The sequence below is a fragment of the Dromiciops gliroides genome, chromosome 3, assembly GCF_019393635.1.
Source record: "Dromiciops gliroides isolate mDroGli1 chromosome 3, mDroGli1.pri, whole genome shotgun sequence".
In the NCBI taxonomy this organism is placed as follows: domain Eukaryota; kingdom Metazoa; phylum Chordata; class Mammalia; order Microbiotheria; family Microbiotheriidae; genus Dromiciops; species Dromiciops gliroides.
In genome coordinates, this window is record NC_057863.1 from 432,508,219 (window position 1) to 432,532,453 (window position 24,235).

General features: G+C 34.8%; 1 protein-coding gene across 1 annotated transcript in view; it reads left to right on the forward strand.

Moving 5' to 3' along the window:
- The window catches only part of CWC22 (CWC22 spliceosome associated protein homolog), a 71,410-nt gene that overhangs the window by 41,743 nt on the left and 5,432 nt on the right, over positions 1-24,235 (forward strand). The window contains exons 14-17 of the mRNA XM_043999186.1: positions 430-490; positions 20,322-20,399; positions 21,075-21,227; positions 22,995-23,122. Coding sequence (XP_043855121.1) covers positions 430-490; positions 20,322-20,399; positions 21,075-21,227; positions 22,995-23,122 — 420 coding nt within the window. The remainder of the gene's footprint in view (positions 1-429; positions 491-20,321; positions 20,400-21,074; positions 21,228-22,994; positions 23,123-24,235) is intronic.

Sequence of the window (24,235 nt, forward strand, 5' to 3'; positions counted from 1 at the left end):
ACATGCATACAAACATATAATTATTTTTCTTTTGTTTCATTATTCTTTTGTATTTTCAAATTTTTTTTTTCCCCACTAGGAGAGTATGCTTGCACTGTCATTTATTTTGCTGAATTTGGAACTAAAGAGAGTGAGCAGAATAAATAACTTGAAGAATCAAAATAAGTCAAAGGACTTTTCCTTGAATTTACAGTTAAAATGCAAAGACCTTACATTGAAACTTATGAGATAATATTATTATCTTTGCTATGATAATTATGCCTCTGATACATCATTTATTTTCCTTCAAATAATACCAGACTACAAAAATTGCATAAGTAAAATAATTAACCAGGATTAACAATGAAAAGAAGCCCTATGCCTTCAGTTGTGCTGTTGAAACGAATTCTACAAGCTCCAATTCTAAAATATGCCATTTTTCCCCTACAGTTTAGATTTTGAAGAATGTGCTCACAAATTGCTGAAAATGGAGTTCCCTGACAGCCAAACAGTAAGATAATTTTTCTTTTTCTATAAGGAAAAGTAGACTTTAGTGTTTAGCAAAGGTAGATTTTGTGAACTGAGAATATTATGTAGTATGGACTAAATAGGTCCATCACAAACATTTTTTAGGTATTGTTTTTCTTTGCTTTCATGATTTAAATCTCAGATCCCTGCATTGGTGTTTAACACTATCCATCCTATATATTAACCTGTTTAGGGTAAAAGGATAAACACATCAACTTTGTAGTTTTTGTACTTCAATTTTTTGAAAGATTGGATGTAAATTTAATTATTCTTTAAATACTTCGGTGAACTTGATTTCCATGCTAAATTTTTTTAGACAGTGAAGAATTCCTTTGTAATGCAGATAGCAAAGATCACAGGGTCTTGCTATTATATCACATTATAACTGTAGAACAGAAAACAAATTCCTACTGCTTCGCCTCCTTTTCTGGTGCTTATGCCAGAATTTTTCTAATTATCAAAATATCAAATAGTTCCCAGTCTGGCAAGGGAATCGAGTGGGAAATTAACTATTATGCTTCTTATTGTTTGATGTTTCTTTTTAGTCTCCCCAACTTGATTGTAAATTCTTGGAGGGTGGAGAACACATTTTCAGCTTTTCGTTTTATATATTCTTGATTACATTTAGCAATTCTTTGCATTTAAAAGTTAAATAAATGTTCATTAAATTAATATATCAGTAAGACAGATCAGGTCTTTTGCAGTATTTTTATCGCAATTTGGGTTTTTAGTTTCTCTTTTGGAAATAGTAGTCTTAACAAATCAACCACCAAAGTTGTGTTCTTTTTCCCTGTTGTGATAGTAACTCCAAGGTTCTCAAAGGAAGTAGTAAAGGTAGTCTTAAGTTCTGGCTGAAGAGTCCATAACTAGGACTTTGGATCCAGTGTTAGACTGTCATCTAAGAACATTAGCCACCCACTAAATGATAAATATTGTGGGCCATAACCACTCATAAAAATCAAATAATGAGGCATAGGAAATGTGGTTTACATGAAAAGGAAGTATACTCATATTGACATAATCAGAAGTTTATTGAAGGAAAAGCTACCTATTAGTGGTGCTATATGAAAAGTCATATATATCTATAACTCCTTTCTCTTGGCTGTTTGTTCTCTGGAATAAAAGTATTGTTAAGAAAGGAAATTACAGTCTTTAAAGTGCTACAAGTTCTGAGTGTCAAACATATTTATTGAATATAACTACATACATGCATATACATATCCATGCTGTCATGTTTACAGACTTAGACAGATGCCAGTTTTAGTAGTGTTATTGAACCTGATCTTTGTTGGAAATCCCTTCTAGTTAAAGAATCTGGTGGATTAATCTTTCAGAATGTTTAAATGAAACAACAGAGTAAACTGTCATTTTGAACTTGTCTGTGTAATAAAAAATAATTGATTTTTGATGTAGAAGGGACAAAAACCTTTGAAAACAGTGATCGTCATTCTGAAGTTTGATAACATAATGAGACATTCATTATTGGTGATACCCTAGGTTTTATAAAAATAAATTTCGGGGGCAGCTAGGTGGCGTAGTAGATAAAGCACTGGCCTTGGATTCAGGAGGACCTGCATTCAAATCCAGCCTCAGACGCTTGACACTTACTAGCTATGTGACCCTGGGCAAGTCATTTAATCTTCATTGCCCTGGGGGGGAGAAGGGGGAAGGAAAAGGGAAAAAAATTTTTTTTTAATTTCAAAAACTTAAGGAAAAATATGGGTATGTTTTTATGGCTAGAGACCCTAATAGTAATTAAGGAAGGGAAATCTTAAAAAATGAAATTCTGTTACATAGGCACAAATGATTCCAGTACAAGTGGAAAGTCAGGGACATATAAGGAAATCACTGTGACTTCAGAGTAGAGTACTATGAAGAGTGGAGTTCTTGTCGAGGAAAGGATAATAAGTTTGCCTTTTCAGTTCAAGAAGGCCATTTACTATGAAATCTGTGAGGCTAAGTAGAAGAATGCTTAAAACTAAGGCATTTTCTTGTAAGTACCTTGATGTAGAGTGTTGGAATGGACATAATGTTTATTTACAAATTATTGAAATGATCTTGCTCAGATGTAGGAAAAGAGAAACTTTAGATTTTGTTTTTGTACTTCATAGAGATAGGGAGGACAGATCTGTGATTTCACTGCTATAGAGACCTCACATAAGTAAATAAAACAAAACAATAAACTTACCCTACCTATATACAAGTCATCACCTTCTTTGCAACTTAAGAGAGTTGCCTAGAGCACAAAAGTAAATTGACATGCCCAGTGTCACAGAGTCAGCAGTATGGCAGGAATTGGAGAGAGGGAGAGGAGAGGAGAGGAGAAGAGAGGAGAGGAAAGAACAGTGAGGTGAGATAAGGTAAAGAGACACAGACATCAAAGATGGCATGATTTCAAACTTTAAATTTAAATTTGATGACACTGGCCTGCTTGCCATTACTCAAACAGGTCAATTCATTTTCCAACTCTGAGCATTTTTTCTCTGTGTTCCTTATGTCTGGAACTTCCCTCCTCAGATCTGCTTCCTGTCATACTTGGCTCCTTTATCCCAACTAATGTCCTATCTCCTACCAGAAGCCTTTTCTGTCCTGCCTTAATCTCAGTGCCTTCCCTCTGAGATTACCCCCAGTTTTTGTATATCTCTTGTTTATATGTAGTTGTTTACTTGTTGTCTCCCCCATCAGACTGTGAGCTTCTTGAGAGAATAGACTGTCATTTGCCTTTTTTTGTATCTACAGTGATATGTACATAGTAGGCTTTTAATAAGTGCTAGCTGACTGACTGATATTCTTTTCTCGTGTGCGTGTGGAACGTGTGTGCATACTTGTGCATTTGTGTGTATATGTACATATCTGTGTTTGTAGTGAATTAAAATTTATTTTGAAAATTTTTTCTTAATTTTGTCATTAATCCTTAAGCTTTCTGTAGATACTTCAAGATATCCTAAAGCCAGAGCTCAGCTCCCAGGGGGTGTCTCTCTTATATTACTAGTCTAAGAGCTATATGTGGAAGAGGAAAGTCCACCCTAACAAAGATAAATACACAGTGTTCCCAGCCTCCACGCTGATGTAAGCTCTCAGAGCACTAGGTTATTAGGAATGATCTCTCCTAAGTGATGCCCAGGCTTTACCTTATTTTCAGGTGCAGGAGGTTGGTTTGTTTGGCTTTCTTTCACTGACTTCAAGGCTTTCTGATTTTGTTGGTTTGGCCCTACCCTTCACCTGCTGCAGATTTTTTTAATGATGTAGTCAATGGTCTTCAAAGGTTGCTTTGACTGAAAAGTTTAAAATGAGTGACCAGCCTTTAATGAGCCTCCTTTAGGTAGAATGAGATTTTATAATCTCCCACCAGGACCCTATTGGAAGCCTTTTCAATTTGTTAGGACCTGCCAAAACTAGCACTCTTGAAGAGCAATCCTATAGCCTCTGAGAATCCAGGGATGCTGCCATGGCACAAAATAAAGAGTAGAACTTTAATGGAGATCACAGTGTGACAGTACTTTAAAAATAACAATAATAATAAACATTTTTATTTAAAGTTTTGAATTCCAAATTTTATCCCTCCCTCCCCTTGCCCTTCCCTGAGATGATAAGCAATCAGATATAGGTTATACATGTGCAGTTATGTAAAACATTACCACATTATTCATTTCATATAAGAAAACTTGAATAAAAGGAAAAAAATGAAAGTAAGTGAAAAATAGCATGCTTCAGTCTGTTTCATCAATATCAGTTCTGTCTTTAGAAGTAGACCGTATGTTTCATCATTAGGTTCTGCTCACTTCACTTTGTGTCAGTTCATATAAGTCTTTCCAGGCCTTTCGGAAATCATCTTGCTTGTCATTTCTTATAGCACAATAATATTCCATTACCATCATATACCACAACTTGTTTAATCAATCCCCAATTGGTGGGCATTCCTTTGATGTCCAATTCTTAGCCACCACAAAAAGAGCCACTACAAATATTTTTTGTACAAATAAGTGTGACAGTACTTTAAAAGCTGATTGTATAGTGTCAGAGTGTTGAGTTCAAACCAGTGATCAATAAATATTTGTTTATTGACTTTGTTGTGTTTGGCAGATGTGTTAAATGCTTGTGGGTAGTGGTGGTGGTTTTTGCTAAGATTTCTTACAGTATTAAATTACTACTGTAACAAGATAATTATCTTGGTTTTCATAATTTCATATTGAGTACCAGAATACATTTGAACCTTTTATAGTATACTTTTACAAAGTTTGAGTAGATATTCTTTTCCCTTGAGCTTATAAATATATTGTGTGCAGGTTTTGGTTTTCATAGAAGGTAATAGAATTTTGACAACATGTTGTTTTTGTTTGTGCTTTGAGACTCACATGAGTCTGGGTTCTTTTAGCCATCTCTGAAGTGAATACATTACTCATTCTATTGTTTTCTACCTATCTCTTTGTATTTGGATTAGACAGCTTTCCAGATACAGCTTTTTTATTTAGGCAGTTTTTATCCAGTATTTTAAGGAAAGCGTGAACTAAACAACTTTTGTTTTGTTTTCCAAAGAGATATTTTAAACTTTGCATCTCTTTTAAAGTTTCATTATAGAATCATATATTAGAACTAGAAGGTACATCAAATATCATTTGTTAGATAGGAATGGCATAATCATCATTAAATTATTTAACAAGTATTTTTTTGTGTTAGGCACTGTACTAGGCACTTTCATGATCAGATGTGTAACACTGGATTTAGAACCAGATTTGTGCTAAAATTCTGCCTCTGATACTTCGTATATGTGTGGTCGTGAACAAGTCACTTCACCTCTGTGAGACTCAGTTTTCCTCATTTGTAAAATGAAGGGTTTGTGCCAGATTATCTCTGTTGGCTCTTCCAGCTCTAAATCCTATTATTATGGCCCATAATCCCACATTCTGGAGCTTGCAGTCTAATGGAGGAGATGATACTTTCAAAATAATACGTGAAAGTGTCATGAGACAAATACAAAGTAATAAGGGAATTTCAGAGACGTGAAAGATTACTTAGTTATTGAGTTGTGGTTCTCAGAAGCCATTGGGGACAGAGTTGGAGGAGGAGAAACACTGGGCAACTGGGTGACTGATAAGGTTTTCAATTAAGATAGAAAGATGAATTAATAAAGACTGCTGAACTGAAAGTCCAGCCTTTAAGTGTATTAGATTCTAATTTACTCATAAGATATTATCTTTATTTGGGCTAATTGTAACTTTTGAGAAATTGTTGGGAAATTTACAAATCAGGAAAGCTACTTTCTGTTCTTTAGTAATCCAGAGTAGCAAGAAGAAGAGTGAATGATGACCCAGAGTTTTGTTGACTTATTTTTTTTTGTTTGAAACTACATTTCATGTGGTTAATCAAAAGAAAAAGTGATAGCTTTTTAAAAAATTGTTAAGTGCACTATTAGTCTGAGAGAAATAAAACTTTGTAGACTATACCTAAACATCATGCATATTTTTCTTTAAGAAGAATTAGACCATCTTTTCTTTGGTAGGCTAACTACTTCACAACAATTAACAAGCATGTATTAAATATTTACTACTTGCCAGTCACTGTAATAGGTCGTGGAGATGAAAAGGAAAAAATGAAGATTTCTTTGCCCATGGTAACTCATCAAATGAAGAAAAGTACAAAATCTCACTCCTTCCTCTTCTGCAATGACAGTAACAGTTACAGAATGGGAGACAAAGAGAGCTAAGAACCCGACAGATTTTTTTTTTTTTTTAGTGAGGCAATTGGGGTTAAGTGACTTGTCCAAGGTCACACAGCTAGTAAGTGTTAAGTGTCTGAGGTCAGATTTGAACTCAGGTCCTCCTGACTCCAGGGCTGGTGCTCTATCCACTACGCCACCTAGCTGCCCCCAGATTTTTAAACTATTTGTAAATGTTAACTTTTGGTACTCTGAATGTAAGCTCCTTGTTCAGAGATTAACAAATAAACAGACAACCACAAACACTATATTGTATCAGTATTTACATTCTCACTTAAAATGACAAAAACAAGTCTAATTCTATGAAATAATATTTTATAAGTGCCTCTTGAAAAGACAAAACAGTTGGGAGTTGGTTTTATATAAAAACAAAGACAACAAAAAACATTTTATGGGACACGATCATCTCATAGGGCTGTGCTCTTTTGTAAAAGAATACTATGACGGTAATTGCAGGGTTGTTTTGTTGTTGCTGTTGTTGTTACAAACATCTCTTGTAGATGAGAAGGCACAGATAGTTTACAAAGAGCTTGGTAAGAACCTACAAACTAAATCAACTCTTTTGGGGGGCAGGGCAATGAGGGTTAAATGACTTGCCCAGGGTCACACAGCTAGTTAGTGTCAAGTGTCTGAGGCCGCACTTGAACTCAAGTCCTCCTGAATCCAGCATTGGTGCTTTATCCACTGCGCCACCTAGCTGCCCCAATCAATATATGTTTTAACACATGGTGATTTTACTATGGAAAGCACTGGGGAGTATAGCAAAAAATATTTTGTAAAATTTGGGTCAGGAGCAAGAAATGAGAAAGGCCAAAGGCTTATAAGCTGTAAGGGAACCTCATGCCTGCATATCATGAATACTTTATTCACTAAGAGAGCTGGGACATGGCAAGCACCAAGTAATTACTGGAAATGAAACTGATTATATTATAACAGCAGGAATATCAATGTGGGAGTCATCTCTGTATAAGTTGAGAGTAATCAGAATATCAACTTATTATATTAGAGATCAATATAAATGTTAGATCAGAAGAATTAAAATGAGAACTATATATAATTGAGAGAGATCCTTTTTCCTATTTAAATCACTGCAGCAAGGGGACAAAAAAAATCCTAAGAAATCTCTTTAGCCATAAAATAACCCATCTTTTTACTTAGCAGAAAGGAATGGTAAGCAAAGGCAGCTCAGGTTGGGGGAAAATTATGATGACTAACAAGCAGGAAAAAGGGGGAAAGACATGTTTATAAACAGTTGGCCAGAGCCTCAAATAAGCATAGTCGTTCAGAGGACCTATAAAGATGAACCTGGAGAGAGGTCAACAAACAGATGGAAAAAGATCTGTCAAAATTTTTACAAATAGCAGTTACACTGAAGCCACTTGGCATTCTAATATCACCATCTTTGATAGCTACTGAAGATGGGAAAAAATACTTGGACCCTACATACAGTTTTGATGAAGCTGAAGCATAGACTCCTTAGGCTTCCTAAAAGCCCAGAGAATATCAGATGCTTGGAAATAATCAGGGATTTGATTATAACCAAAAAAGATAGCCATGATAATATCAATAACTACTGTCCTATAAGCCCTTACCATCTCTACAAAATCTTTATGAGAATAATCTACACTTTTATTCATGGCATCTTCAATGAAGGTATAGAAAGGGAATATGCAAGCTTTCACAAACTATTTTATTGCAGACCACATCTTTACAATTGCACAACTGACTGGCGTAGAAAATATAAGATTCCCAGTGTGGTTATTGTTTATTGACTATAAAAAAAAGGCATTTAATTTAGTAGAGCAAAATGTCACTTTAAACTTTCCCCTTAGACAAGATATTTCCACAAATGTGGCATAATTACATCAGGTTCTTTGAAAAATGAAACCGATAATTTTGTTTCATGGTCTTCTTATCACTAATACTGAGAGGCTTATAACAGTGAAAGCTATATTTCCCAAACGTGTTTGTCACTGTTGTGATGGATGTTCAGGGCAGAATCCAAATTGAAGAGAGAGTCATTGTAGTTAGGGAGGCCCTCTAAATGTTCCTATATGTATATCATGTCATACCGATTACATCAAATCCTGTAATGTTTTTGGGTTTTTTTTGCGGGGCAATGGGGGTTAAGTGACTTGCCCATGGTCACACAGCTAGTAAGTGTCAAGTGTCTGAAGCCGGATTTGAACTCAGGTCCTCCTGACTCCAGGGCCGGTGCTTTATCCACTGTGCCATCTAGCTGCCCCAAATCCTGTAATGTTTTAAAGCATTCCAAATAAGATTCAAATTAGACCTCTCAAAAGAGTTTGGCCTAATTATCCAAACAGGAAAAACATAGTGGATAAAGAATGCCTACTGCTCAGCTTTAATAGACTCTGCAGATAAAAAATTAAATGAGCCCAGAATTGAATAGGAAGAGTTGATTGCATTTGGAAAATTGTATAACATTTTAATGACCTCAACTACCTAAAACAGAGGCCATTTTTCTAAACACTAAAGTTCTTCTCATGCCATTTTATCAAGTGCTTCATGACTTAACTGAATTTCCAAAGTATTAGAATTCCAGGTCATCTAAGAGATAATGGAGAGGTCTGAGTAGGCTGAAGCATATGGCCAACCAGGGATTTTATGGCAGAAACAGAAGAAAGGATGCTATCAGAAATGTGTATCACTAGAGAAGGTGGTCAACTAACTGCTTATGTTTTTGTTTTTTGTTTGTTTTTTTGTTGTTGTTTTTTGGTTTTTTATTAATATTTTTTTTCCTGTTACATGTAAAGATAGTTCTCAACTTTTGTTTATACAAGCTTTCCCATTTCAGATTTTTCCACCTCCCCAAGACAGCAGGTAATGTGATATAGGTTTTATCTATCTATCTATCTATCTATCTATCTATCTATCTATCTACACACACATAATAACATGAAACATATTTCTGCATTAGTCATGTTATAAGAGAAAAATCAGAGCAATGACGAAAAACCTCAAAATAGAAAAACAACAGCACCAAAAACAAAAGAAATAGTATGGTTCATTCAGCATCTATACTCCACAGTTCTTTTTTTTTCCCCCCCTGGATTTGGAGATCCTCTTCTATCATGAGTTCCCTGGAACTCTTCTGTACCATTGCTTTGGTGAGAAGAATCTAGTCCATCACAGTAGATCAACATACAATGTTGATGATACTGTGTACAATGTTCTTCTGGTTCTGCTCATCTCATTCATCATCAGCCCACACAAGACCCTCCAGGTTTCTCTGAACTCCTCCTGCTCATCGTTTCTTACAGCACAATAGTATTCCATTGTATTCATATACCACAACTTGTCCAGCCATTCCCCAATTGATGGGCATCCCCATAACTTCCAATTCCTTGCCACCACATACAGAGCAGCTATAAATATTTTTGTACATGTGGGTCCCTCTCCCCTTTCCATGATCTCTTTGGGAAAAAGACCCAAAAGTGGTATTGCTGGGCCAAAGGGTTTGCACAGCTTTATCGCCCTTTGGGCATAATTCCAAATTGCTCTCCAGAATGGTTGGATCAGTTCACAGCTCCACCAACAATGCATTAGTGTTCTAATTTTTCCACAGCTTCTCCAACATTTATTATTTTCCTTTTTTGTCATTTTAGCCAATCTGATAGGTGTCAAGTGGTACCTCAGAGTTGTTTTAATTTGCATCTCTCTGATCATTAGAGATTTAGAGCATTTTTTCATATGGAAATAGATAGCTTTGGTTTCTTCATCAGAAAACTGCCTGTTCATATCCTTTGACCATTTCTCAATTGGGAAATGACTTGGATTCTTATAAATTTGATTTAGTTCCCTATATATTTTAGAAATGAGGCCTTTATCAGAAGTACTGGCCATAAAAATTGTTTCCCAGCTTTCTGCCTCCCTTCTAATTTTGGATGCATTGCTTCTGTTTGTACAAAAATTTTTTTAATTTAATGTAATCAAAATCATCCATTTTGCATTTCATAATATTCTCTATCTCTTGTTTGGTCATAAACTGTTTTCCTTTCCAAAGATCTGATAGATAGACTATTCCTTTCTCTCCTAATTTACCTATGGTATCACTTCTTATATCTAAATCATGTATCCATTTTGACCTTATTTTAGTATAAGGTGTAAGATGTTGGTCTATGCCTAATTTCTGCCATACTATCTTCCAGTTTTCCCAGCAGTTTTTGTCAAATACTGAGTTCCTATCCCAGAAGCTGGAGTCTTTGGGTTTATCAAACACTACATTACTAGTGTCATTTACTACTGCATTTCCTGTGCCTAGCCTATTCCATTGATCCTCCACTCTATTTCTTATCCAGTACCAGATAATTTTGATGACTGCCGCTTTATAGTAAAGCTCCAGGTTTGGTACTGCTAACCCAACTTCCTGTGAATTTTTTTTCATTATTTCCCTGGATATTCTTGATTTTTTGTTTTTCCAGATGAATTTTGTTATTATTTTTTCTAGCTCTATAAAATAATTTTTAGGTAGTCTGATTGGTATGCCACTGAATAAGTAAATTAATTTAGGTAGTATTGTCATTTTTACTCTATTAGCTCTGCCTATCCATGAGCAATTGATATCTTTCCAATTATTTAGATCTGATTTGATTTGCGTGAAGAGTGTTGTGTTCATAGAGTTCCTGGGTTTGTCTTGGCAAGCAGACTCCCAAGTATTTTATATTATCTACTGTTACTTTAAATGGAATTTCTCTTTCTATCTCTTGCTGCTGGACTTTGTTGGTCATGTATAGAAACACTGATGATTTATGTGGATTTATTTTATATCCTGCTACTTTGCTAAAGTTGTTAATTGTTTCAAGTAATTTTTGAGTTGATTCTCTAGGATTCTTTAAGTATACCATCATATCATCTGCAAAGAGTGATAGTTTTGTTTCCTCCTTGCCTATTCTAATTCCTTTTTCTTCTCTGATTACTAAAACTAACATTTCTAGTACAATATTGAATAATAGACGTGATAATGGACATCTCTGTTTCACCCCTGATCTTATTGGGAAGGCCTCTAATTTATCTCCATTGCATATAATACTTGCTGATGGCTTTAGGTAGATACTGTTTATTATTTTAAGGAAAGCCCCACCTATTCCTAAACTCTCTAGTGTTTTTATTAGGAATGGGTGCTGTATTTTGTCAAAAGCTTTCTCTGCATCTATTGAGATAATCATATGATTTTGGTTGGTTTTCTTATTGATGTGGTTGATTATGTTAATAGTTTTCCTAATGTTGAACCAGCCCTGCATTCCTGGTATAAATCCCACCTGGTCATAGTGTATTATCCTGGTGATCACTTGCTGTAATCTCCTTGCTAATATCTTATTTAAGATTTTAGCATCAATATTCATTAGGGAAATTGGTCTATAATTTTCTTTCTCTGTTTTTGCTTTGCCTGGTTTTGGTATCACCACCATATTTGTGTCATAAAACGAATTTGGTAGAACTCCTTCTTCACCTATTTTTCCAAACAACTGCTTATGTTAACAGGAGCAGGGGATAAACTGATAGACAAGCTAGATGCTGCATTAGTATCTGCAGTTTCAAGAGACTGAGATTCTAGAGGAAAGTGCTCAGTGCATTGGTGGACTCTTGTTCAATTAAGCAAGTGAGTAAGCCTTTATAAAGCAGCTACAATGCATCAGGTGCTGTTAAACTCTGGAGGTTGAAAGACAAAAATGAAATATTTCTGCCCTCTGGGAGCTTATAATTGAGCTAAGGGAGACAGTATGTTCACATTCAATACATGTAAGATAATTTGCCAGAGGGAGCACACCAGTGGCTCCAGAGATTGGGAAAGGCTAGCACTTGAACAGGAAGGTAGCACTTGAAACAATTCTTGGAAGAAACTAGAGATTCTAACTAAGAAGCAGAGATGAGAAAGTTAGTGCATTCCTGGCATGGCGGGAAAGCCCATACAAAAGGACAGGGAGATCGTGTCATGTATGAGAAATAACAAGAATGCCAGTTAGGTTAAACTAGAGAAAATGTAAAGACGAGTCATATATCATAATGATGGGTTTACGGGGTGGGGTGTTAAAGGTCTTAAAATGCCCAAAACAGCAGTTTCTATTCATTCTGAAGGTAATCGGAGCCACTGGAATTTACTGAGTACAGGAATGACATGGTCAAATCTGCCCTTTAAGAAAGTGACTCTTAAAACCTCCTTTGTTGAGGTTTATAGGACATGGACAACAGTTACACAAGATCATGGGGCATGGAAGACATATAGAAGTACTAAATTTACCCATTGATTAGTTTGGTTAATTGGTTACAGTATAATGGTGTTTAGCATTGTGTTAGCTGTACACAATAGTGGTTAATAAAAATAACACTTCAAGATTTGGCAAGGGAGACATCTTTGGTAACTCTTGGATGGAGTAGTTTCAATTGATTGAAGTCAAATAGGATAGCAATGAATATGCAAAGTCTGCACAATTATAAACTGAATTTTGAGTCTTGTATTTGTTTGACTTTAGCCTTTAAGCACTCTCTTAACATAAACCAAGGCCTTGATGTAATTTAGCAAATTTGAAAGGGATTTGTTGTTTTTCTTTTAAAATCAATTTTGGTAGCCAGAACTGTAATAGCAGTTTTGTTATTCCATTACCAAGTGGATTTCTTAGGAAAACATAAAACCCTAGGAAAAAAAGGGATTGTTTAAGATGATCTGTGAAAGAAGGTATATACAGTACCTGTTTATGGAGACATTAAATCTGTTGCTAGCTACTGAGAACATAAATATCACTATTGCTTTTTAATGTCCTGAGTTAGAAAGTGAATATTGAGGCTTTACTTCTTCTACAAGACATATTTCAGTGCAGTAAGCTAAAATGTGTAGCATATATTTGCATCTCATTTTGAATAATTCAAAATGAAAATAGGATTTGATAGAAATAGTGACTACTTTTATTGGCTTTCTCTTCTAAAATAATGCATGACAATTGACATTTTCTCATAATTTAAGATGGTGGGGGAGAGTTGCAAAGGTAGAAATTTAGGCTTGAATCAAAGGAAAACTAATAATAAAAGTGGGATTGTCTGTTATAGTTGGTTACAGGCTCTCTTTCACTAGAGGTTTTTAAGCAAAGGCTGGTTGGTTGCTGGGGTATGTGGTAGAAGGTGTTCTTGTTTTGGTAAAGCTGGACTGTTGGCCTTTGGCATCCCTTCTAACTATTAATTTCTTATCATATGTTTGTGAGTGAGGTAAATGACAAAAATTATCATTACCTCATACATACAAAAATGGAGGTATAGAAAAGTTTGGCAATTTCTGTGATGAGTCACTAACTGATGAAAATAAAACTCAGCTCTTCTGAAGTTCATTACATTGCTACACCACCTGCCTATTTTTCTTTTCATTCCTATGATACATTAAATTTTTTTCAAATGTAATTATGGGAAACAATAAAAGCTAAGAAAATCAGTGTGCCTTCCCACATATACACAAATACTCAAATATATGTGATCTTATCAATTTGGAAATTTCCACCAATGATACAGATAGAATCCATTCATGGCTGTTCTTTACAGCGTGAATCGCGTTCACATTCACATCCATGTTCTCCCATGAGTTTGCCATAGCAGCTTCACCCAACGTTCTGGAGGCCTTATTTTATTTCTCCTGACATTGCAGTGGTATCAGTGGGACACTCTGCTCCACCACTTGTCCCTCCTCATTCTTGCACTGTGGGCAGCTTATCTTCTCTTCCTATCACACAATTCCTTAATGATATCTTTTTCTCCTTTTTTTCTTTGGGGTTCCTCATTCTTTATGTTACAGCCTGCTTCCACCTTCCATTTACCTCTCTCTCTTGTCCTTTCTGTGATACTCACTTTTAATTCTTACAAGACAGTTGTATTCCATATCTCACTGGCAGAATGTTAGTAATAAAAGATAGCTTTTGATTTCATGGGAAGTTTGGTATCTCTAAAGGCGCTTTGCAGTTTCCCAAAAGCAACCCAGCCTACTCTCCTTTTCCTGTTCAACTCAGGGCCTAGCTCACAGTCCATCTATACTACCTATCCTAGATATACATGCTGAGAAATATTCTCAGGTATGTATGTTGAAATCTCGCAATAGATATTCTTCATGCCCTTAGTCTTTACAATGTAGATGGATAGGCAAAGTTCCTTTGAGTGATTATAGACCTACAGGTTCTTCCTTGTTGTTCTGGAGCTTAATGCAGTCAGCACAGTGGTATCCACAAACAGGAGCACCTGGTGGATCTCACCATACACAGGCAATCTTCTACTTGAGCTCTAACTCAGTCTCACTAATGAGTACCATAAGGAAGTATATATCTTCCTGTAATTCTTTGTAGCCTACATATGATATACATGCAAAAAGAAATGATTTTTGAGAAACTAACTCAGAATGCTATTTTAAAATTACACTTGACTTAAACATGTTTCATCTATGTAATTTTTATCATGTAACGTTTGATGTATACAATTCTGTGGATTATGGGTCACTTTTATTCATGTGTAAAATACAGTAGTTCATATTTACCTCGCTCTAATTTGAATTTGTACCCTAAAGTCATAGGTTCATGGAACCATAGATTACCAACTGGAATGGTCCCTAGCGATGAATTAGTTTGACTCCCTTACTTTACAAATGAGGAAAATGAGGCCCATAGAATTTAATTTCTCTTTGTAGGTGAAAGAGACAGCATTTGATTCCAGGTCATCTCCCTCTAAATTCAGTAATCTTTGTGCCATGTGAATTTGTACTGTTCACAGTTATATAAGGCAAGGCTATAACTTTTGTTAATGTATATATCTTACTTATCATAGGAAACTACTTGAGAATCAGGTGAGCTCATTTTTCTGTACAACAGTGCTCTAAATAAGTTCTGTTTGTTTTTGGCTGTGCACAAGATGGTACCTATAGCCATATATTTAATTAATGTTCATAGGACTGGTTTTCTATTCCTTACTCAACTACCTTGAAAAAAATTAAACAAATTTAAATATTTACAAGGAAGTTCATGATGCTAAGTGAAGTGAGCAGAACCAGAACATTGTACTTAGTAATAGCAACATTGTGCAATGATCAACTATGATAGACAGCTCTTTTCAGCAATACAGTGATGCAAGAAAATTCCAAAAAAATTCATGATGGAAAATGCTCTCTGTATCCAGAAAAAGAACTATGGAGTCTGAATGCAGTTTAAAGCATAGTATTTTCACTTTATTTGGGGTGGGGTGGAGGGGTTGTCAGATTGCTTGCTGTCTTGGGGAGGGGGGAGGAAAGGAAGGGAGGGAAGACAAATTTGGAATTCAAAATCTTACAAAAATGGATGTTGAAAACTATCTTTACATAAAATTGGAAAAAATAAAATAGTATTGAGAAAAAAACAATAAAATAAAAGGAAGTTCAGTTATTGGGGTGAGGGGGAGTTCCTGCTATGTGTAAGGCATCATTGTCCCAAGAAAATTGACACATTTCCAGAAAATTGCTTCGATATTTAGCCTTCCCAAGAAAGATGTTCTCTTTTTATTTTCTTTGCTTTATGTTGCTTTTTATTTTCTTCTGCTGAGTAGTATCAGTTGCTAATATTAAGTTTAATAAAGGAAGACTTGGAAAGCATTTTAACAGATGTAGAGAGGAATGAAATCTATAATACTTTATCCAGGATGTGCATTTTTTTTTGAAGGAAAGAATATATGGATTGAGTGAAGATTTTCAAATGCTACTAGGTCAAAAATAATAATCAAACTCCAGTATGGAATTATTCAAACAGAAAAAAAAAAACACAAACAGAGCAACACATACTAGGCTCCAGCCTTCCCAACAACAAAGTAGCATTTCTGCCACTTTTTTGTATCTGCCCTCTTGTTTTCTATTCCCACTTCCTTCTTTGAATTGTGTTTCTTCATTTTTATAGAATGAGGACAAGTTGGATTTTTATAGTTCCTTGTTTTGTTTGTTTGTTTTTTTTAATTTCGTTGCGTTTTGTTTTTATTTTTGTTTTTTGTTTTTATGGGTTTTTTTGGTTTTGTTTTGGTTTTTTTGTGAGGCAATGAGGGTAACTTGCCCAGGGTCACACAGCTAGTAAGTATCAAATGTCTGAGAACAGATTTGAACTCAGGTCCTCCTGAATCCAGGGCTGGTGCTTTATCCACTGAGCCACCAAGCTGCCCCCTTAATTTAATTTTTTAAAGTTTTATTGATGCCTATTATTTTTTTTTATTTTTTTTTTTTAGTGAGGCAATTGGGGTTAAGTGACTTGCCCAGGGTCACACAGCTAGTAAGTGTTAAGTGTCTGAGGCCGGATTTGAACTCAGGTACTCCTGACTCCAGGGCCGGTGCTCTATCCACTGCGCCACCTAGCTGCCCCGATGCCTATTATTTTTACATTACAGTAATTTCTGAATCTCTTCCTAGCTCTCTCCCAAAGAACCTTCTCATAACAAATGTAAAGCAGAAACAATACATGTCTGAAAGTATGTGCAATATTCCTCATGCATAGCACCTCTCCAAGGGAATTGAGGAGGTTATATTTCCTCATCTTGTCTCCAGGTTCAGAGTTGATCATTACAGTGATATAGAATTCAAGTTCATTTTAGTGTTACTATTATTGTCATTGTGTATATTGTTTTCCTGATTCTGCATTTATTTATTTATAAAAGTTCTCATGTTTCTCCTAATTCCAGTAGCTTTAACCATTGTTCGGTCAATAGGTGCCCACTTTGTTTTAGTTTTTTACTACCATAAAAATACAGGTACAGGGGCAGCTAGGTGGCGCAGTGAATAGAGCACCGGCCCTGGAGTCAGGAGTACCTGAGTTCAAATCCGGCCTCAGACACTTAACACTTACTAGCTGTGTGACCCTGGACAAGTCACTTAACCCTAAATTGCCTCACTAAAAAAAAAAAAATCATTAAAAAAAAAATACAGGTACTAACATCTTAGTCTCCCTGGGATCTTTTTTTCTTGCCTTTCCCCTCATTGGCATCTGTACTCAGCTCCTCGAGGGCAGAGGGAACATGGGTAGAGGTGGAGCATCTCTCTTGCTCCTAGTTGGTCCTGGCATTTGTGTATGGTTTTCTTTTCTTGAAGGGCCCTGCCTTTGAAGAGTTGGGATATGTCTAGTCCTTCATCTTAGATTGAAGAATCTTAAATCTTTACTCTGATGTTGTTTAGACTTAATTATCCTATTAAAATGTCTTCATCACACCCAAAAAGTTGGTATTTGGATCATTTATCCAGATAATTGCAAACTTGTTTTTCTTTGCCTATGGAGATGTGACTTCAAATTATTTTTTATTATGTATTGAAGTGGATTTTGTGTTTTAAAATATGGAGTGTATTTGTAAGAAGGAACATTCATTTATCCAGCATTACCAGAGAATATATTCCATAAGTAAAATGTCCAGATCACTTAAGCAAACATATAACAAATTTTAATAATCCTTAAAGGAAAATACCCTCGTGTGCATGCGTGCATGTGTGCAGTTATTTCAAACCAAAATGTATCTGCCTTCTTAAATGGAATTTAAACTTCTCTTGTTGACTCAAGTTCCTACACTGGTGCTCTCAGGGCCGTGCAAGATTTGTAGGGGCAGTGTGTACCACATCTTGAAATGCACTTAGAACATCTCTTTTTTTAGAGTTCTTTTGTTTCCTCTCTAGAAGTCAGGTTATGCAACCACTTGTTAGCAAGTTCTTCTTGGTCTCTACAATCTTTTCTTCTAAGTTATTACATAGGAATGAGCTAAGAAACCAGAGATGATCTTACACATTAGAATGATGTACAGAATGACATTTGCTTCTTTCTTTGTTCTTGAGTGGTTAAAATAATCAAGTAAATGAAAAAAATATTGCATAATCTGAGCAAAGAATATTGCTTTTGAAATTTAAAAGATAGTCAAATAAACAAAAAAAAATTTCCCTCTTGAAGCCAGTAGCTATATAATGGAATTTAAAGGTCCATATTTGTCTCTCGATTTTTACCAGAGTTGTCATTGGAAGCAACTATATTAGTGAATTGACCTTTAAAATGATAATTGAAGACAATTACTATGTAAACTTGTCATATCACTTAAAAATATAATTAAAGCATTGTAAACTTTAATTTTAATCCAGAGGATAGTTATTTTAGAACTCACCTCAGTCTCTTGATCACATTTGCAAGGATGTCTTTCTGAACAAAATTTTTTTTTCATGCATATGGTTATTTGAGATACTCTCCAAAAAGTCATTGTAATATTTAATTAAAATGTTAAAATATTTAATTAATTTAAACCACAGGGGAGAACTGTGCTGTAATTGCATTTAGGCTGGGGCGGGGGTGGATTGGGGGGGAGCAGAGTGGAGAAAGTAATTTGTTTTGCAAGTACTGCTGACTTTGTTAGCAGTAGCATCAGCATTTTAACCAATTTCATTGTTTAAAACTTAATTAACTCAAATATTACTCTTTAAAATAAAAGCATAAAAAGTTAGTTTGCATTTTAATACGTCAATCTAATGTAACATGACAGTGCTCAGAACAACTGTGACTTTAAGTTTTGATACTTTAATGATTTAACATTAGATTGAAGTACTTTTAGTATATTTTTGAATACATTTACAAATTTTAAATTTAATATGCTATGTGCTCAGAATCTTTCTGCTGTTTTTCAAAGATTTGCTTTTAACAAAATGCTAAACATGTTAAACTCATTTTTAACCGAAACATTTAAAGGAAGACTTTAAAGTACTATATGTAAAATCAGTCCTCCTGATTGATATCTGGTTTGTAAGTGTATACAAGTTAGGTGCTATATGTTAAGATATACTTTAAGATACACACACACAGTTTGACCTGTATTGGTCCATGGTAGACTCTACCCAGAAATTTATACACACATCAACATCCTTCCCTGAAATCAATGGTGAATATGAAATGGTCAAACTGTGCTTTAGGAAGATCACATTGATAGCTGCATGAAGGACAGACTGGAGTCCAACTTGAATCAGGGAGACAACCAGAAGGTTGTTGCAATAGTCTAGGCCTGAGATGATAAAAGCTTGCACCAGAATGGTGAAGCTTTTATCACAGGACATATGAGGGTAAATGCATAGCTGTTTTGGAGGTAGAATCAATAGGACTTGGTAACATACTGGATAGGCAGGAGTGAGAGTGTATATATTTTGTATTTAATTTTCTTCTAAGTGTTGTTTCTCGAGGCCCATCTTTCTTTCTCCTGTTCCAATGGAATGTAAACTCCTTGAGGAAAAGGATTTTCAGGTTTTGTCTTTGTATCCCTAAGGCCTAACCCAGCACCTCAGAGATGTTTGTTGAAGGAAGTCCTACCAAAAAAAAATATTTTTTGTGTGAAAATTCATCCCATAATTTGTAATATAATTTTAGATTTTTATGTAATATATTTCCTCCAAGTAGGGCAAGATTATTTGCTTTTAAGTAGCTGTGATCAATCTAACTGAGAGATGAGACGGTACAATGGATACAGGGCTAGCCTTGGAGAAAACATGGGTTTACATTCCACCTTGGACATGGACATCACTTAGTGTTCCAGGACATCTTTTTGTTGTTGTTGTTGTTGTTGTTTGTTTGTTTGTTTGTTTGTTTGTTTTTGCAGGCAATGAGGGTTAAGTGACTTGCCCAGGGTCACACAGCTGTGTGTCACAGTAAGTGTCAAATATCTGAGGTCGGATTTGAACTCAGGTCCTCCTGAATCCAGGGCTGGTGCTTTATCCACTGTGCCACTTAGCTGCCCTCTCAGAGCATCTTTTTTAAAAGAAAACTAAGTTGCAGCACATTTGCAGATGTGCTTTAGTAGGAGTTTCCTCACATGACATCTAAGGTCTGGACCAATTCTTCCCCCCTCCAAAAGTTTTTCTAATTACTATGATTGACACTGGGAAATATCAACGAGACAACTGTTTGGTTTTGTTGTGTTTTTTTAAACTGTGAGTTTATTGTGGTTTGCTTGATATTTTCAATTTCCCCTCATGGGACAAAGTTTTTTGTCACACTGTTGAAATTCCGATATTTGGATAGATTTATATGCTATGTGGATGCAAGCTTTTCTTGAGAGTGATAATTGCATTGATTTTTTTCCCCCTTAATAGAAAGAACTTTGCAACATGATACTTGACTGCTGTGCCCAACAGAGGACATATGAGAAATTTTTTGGCTTATTGGCAGGGGTGAGTTTCACATTTTAGACTTTGAGTCATAACATAGGCTATAGTTAGTTTGTTGTTTTTACCATGAATATTATGGACTAACCAACTACTTTGCTTTAATTAAAAGAGAGAGAGAGAGAGAGAACTTTAAAGCTACTCTAAATTTCACTATCTCTTGTAAGATTTTCTCTGTCCCACTCCTAATTACATACTTTCCTCTGCAACACAGTGGACTATCCTTCCAAGACTTCTGGAAATTTGTTTCTTTCTGGCAGTATTCTAATCCAAATATAATTAAGTATAGTTTTCATTTTGTTTTTCCTCAGTTTTTCATAAGGGTCCAGGAAATACTAACACTAAAACTTGTACTCCATTCATCTTCTAGGCTCAACTCCTATATTGCAGTATTGCTTCTCTTTATAAACACCTATGTCTATAATCTTTTGCAAGCATAACTTTATTTTAGTATATATTTAAGCTCTGAGTCGATAAGGGCCATACATTTTTTTATTCCTTTTCTAAAACAACTTACTACAGTACAGTGAGATTTTGTTGTTGTTTATCTATATCTATCAAATATTCCATATGAACATATATGGCATGTATTATTTGATGTAGAAAATGTACATCTAAATTTATTAATTAGGTTGGGAGAGTTGTGCTCAGGACTTAATTCTACTCATTTTTATTCTTCAGCGTTTCTGCATGCTGAAAAAGGAATACATGGAATCCTTTGAGGGTATTTTCAAGGAACAATATGATACAATACATCGCTTGGAAACAAACAAATTGCGAAATGTTGCCAAGATGTTTGCCCATCTCTTATATACTGATTCACTTCCATGGAGTGTAAGTAGTAAGACCTGCATTCCAGCTTTCTCTTAAATTCTTTATTATTCTTAAATAAGACTAAAAAAAAATAGCTATAATTTTTACTTTCGAGGAAATGAACTTTCAAATGAAATACATACCTTACTGCTATTGAAAGTTCTACCTATTGGCACAGTGGATAAAGCACCAGCCCTAGATTCAGGAGGACCTGAGTTCAAATCCAGCCTCAGACACTTAACACTTACCAGCTATGTGACCCTGGGCAAGTCACTTGCCCTGCCAAAAAAATTAAAAAAGTTCTACCTATAAGCTTGTTTCTCAGAAGAAAAGTTCTGAAAACCTGAGTATTTAACATAAGTACATGAGATATACTATCCAGCATCATTCCAGGGATCTTTCCCTGACAGGTACTCTCTTTTTAACAGTGACATTAAGGATGTCTGTGGGAAACTACCTCCTCCACATTACACTGATCACAAAAGTGTAAAAATGTTCTATAAAGATCTCTAAGTAAACTGTCAAGAGATTGTAATTTGTAAATTTATTTAAAAAAAAAAAACTTCTTGAAAAGTCTTAACATTTTTTAGACTTTACAACTTATGGTCCTATTTAGTGTAAAACATTTTTTACTCTGTAATGTTGGCAATTCCTGGCATATTGAACTCCTGACTCCAACAGAGCTGTATTTCTCAGTGCAAATCACCAGGAAGCAACTCACTTAAAGAAGTGTCATCTTTTAGGATGATGGAAAGAGTTGAATGAGTTACTTGACTCCTTTTTTCTGCTACTGCCGTGACTGAAATCAGTGTAATATGAAACAGAAAGAAATAGATTCCTGTCCTGAACTTCATTTTTCCATACAAATAGTGTTACAAATAATTGATATTCTCAAATATGGAGTTGCATAGATTATTATGACAAGCTTGAGATCATAACACCTATTTATGACATAGTTTCTACTCATATGTTGGAAACTGCCTTTAATTTCTTGTAAAACTTTATTTCTTCATGGAAGAAGGAATGGTTTCCAGCACTGATATTCTGAATAGCTTCTTGTTCACCCCATCCTCACTTTTAATGATTTTATAGTCTTACTGTTTGAATATTTGCCATCTGTTGTGCAAGAGTACTGATTAGTCCTGTATACTGTATTAGTCCTATACTACACATATACAGTACATATTGATACTATATTTTATAAAACTCTGATAGTTTTTAGGAGCTAATAATCCATGTTACATCATTATATAATGGGGGGAAAAACAGGATGCACTGATATAAAAGCATGTTAAAAATTAGAGAATATTAAACTGGCAGCAATTTTTGAGGCCATTGGCCTAACCCCTCATCATTTGACATATAAGAACACTGAGGCCTGAAGGTGGAAGCTATTTACTTTTGGTCACACATGATTTCAGTTAGAAGAGCTAGTTCCAAATGTCCAGAGTCCCCTTACATGCTGCTTCCAGTTGTCTTCTTCAAAGAAGAAAAGGAGCCTGTTACAGGATCTCCTTTGTGTTTTGAAAACTATTACAAAGATATATTCTTTTAAACTTACTCAGGTAGTCATGTGTATAAAAGTTAAGGAGTTCTAGTCAAAGAATTTTCTGATTCTGATATAAGGTAAATATTAGCTATGATTGTTAATATCACTTGTAAGTATAAATCATAGGATCTCAGAAATGGAAAAAATCTCTAGACCATCTAGGCAAAGCTGAATCTGTTTCCTTTGTTTCCATCTTTTGAAAGCTAAAGTAAAATTGTCTGCTTTTTTCTCATTTGTAGGTTCTTGAATGTATAACACTGAGTGAAGAAACTACTACATCTTCCAGTAGAATTTTTGTCAAAATATTTTTTCAAGAACTTTGTGAATACATGGGACTACCTAAACTTAATGCAAGACTGAAGGATGAGTAAGCAGATAATTTTATTATTCACTCTTTATCTTTATCACTATTGGGATCCCACCTTTTGTACATCTTTCTCTCTTGACTGCTGCCCCCAGTCCACAATAAATCCAAGTTGTAAAAACATGACCAGCAAGTTCACTTAGATAAATCTTTGAAATCCTAAAAGCCATGGCTTAGAATGAATGTCTTATATCAGTGATTCTAATCCAAGTGAACACAGTTGGAAGAAAGAACACCAAATTCATACCGCATACATGGATTCACTCTATTTCTTTAAGCTTAACTTTTTACATATTATTTATTTGCATCTGGGCTTTGACTTTTTGCTTTTCTTTCTCTTACATACCTGGTTTCTGTGTAGATTTTAACACTCCTAGCACACTTTCAAGAGTTTGTCCATATTATTTTATTATACTGAAATTTCATGGTATTACATAAAGTAAAAATAAACAGTTCATTAGCTGGGCCTTTGAAATCTGTATAACATTTTAATTGTGGCAAATATTGACCAATAACTTTTTTATAAAAGATGATTAAGGTAGTGTCATTTCTCTATTGAGTTTATGCATATTGATAGCTATATGACTTTCACTTGGAAATAAAATACTAAAACTTTTCTTGTAAGAATTTGATGAGAATTAATGAATTAAATAATACTTTAAAGCAGATAAAGAACTCTATCCATGCCCCCAACAGTACTCTTGCTTGTGGGCTTCATTAACTGTTAAGACAGTTATTTAATAGTTTAAATCCATGTGTACAAACATTCATAATATACCACTTTAAAGTTCTAGTTATGTTATATTGATGTGATGTTTGTTCTTTAAGATTTTGATAGTTTTCAGCAGTTAAGGATTGCTTTATAATTTGCCCTTTAGTTTACTGGTGTTTTTTATAATTGTTGTAAATCATTTACCGGTAGGAAGATAAACCTTTATATACCACATAGTATCACTGTTACATTATTATTATAAACTTTCATTTGTCTAGCTTGTCCCAAAAGTCTTAGTGCAGTTTTAAGTTTTAATATCTTCAGAAATATAACTGCTATAAACTTTTAAAAACCAGTATTTAAAAGTTTAAATATTAATTTTCTTTTAAGCCTATTTAGCTTGG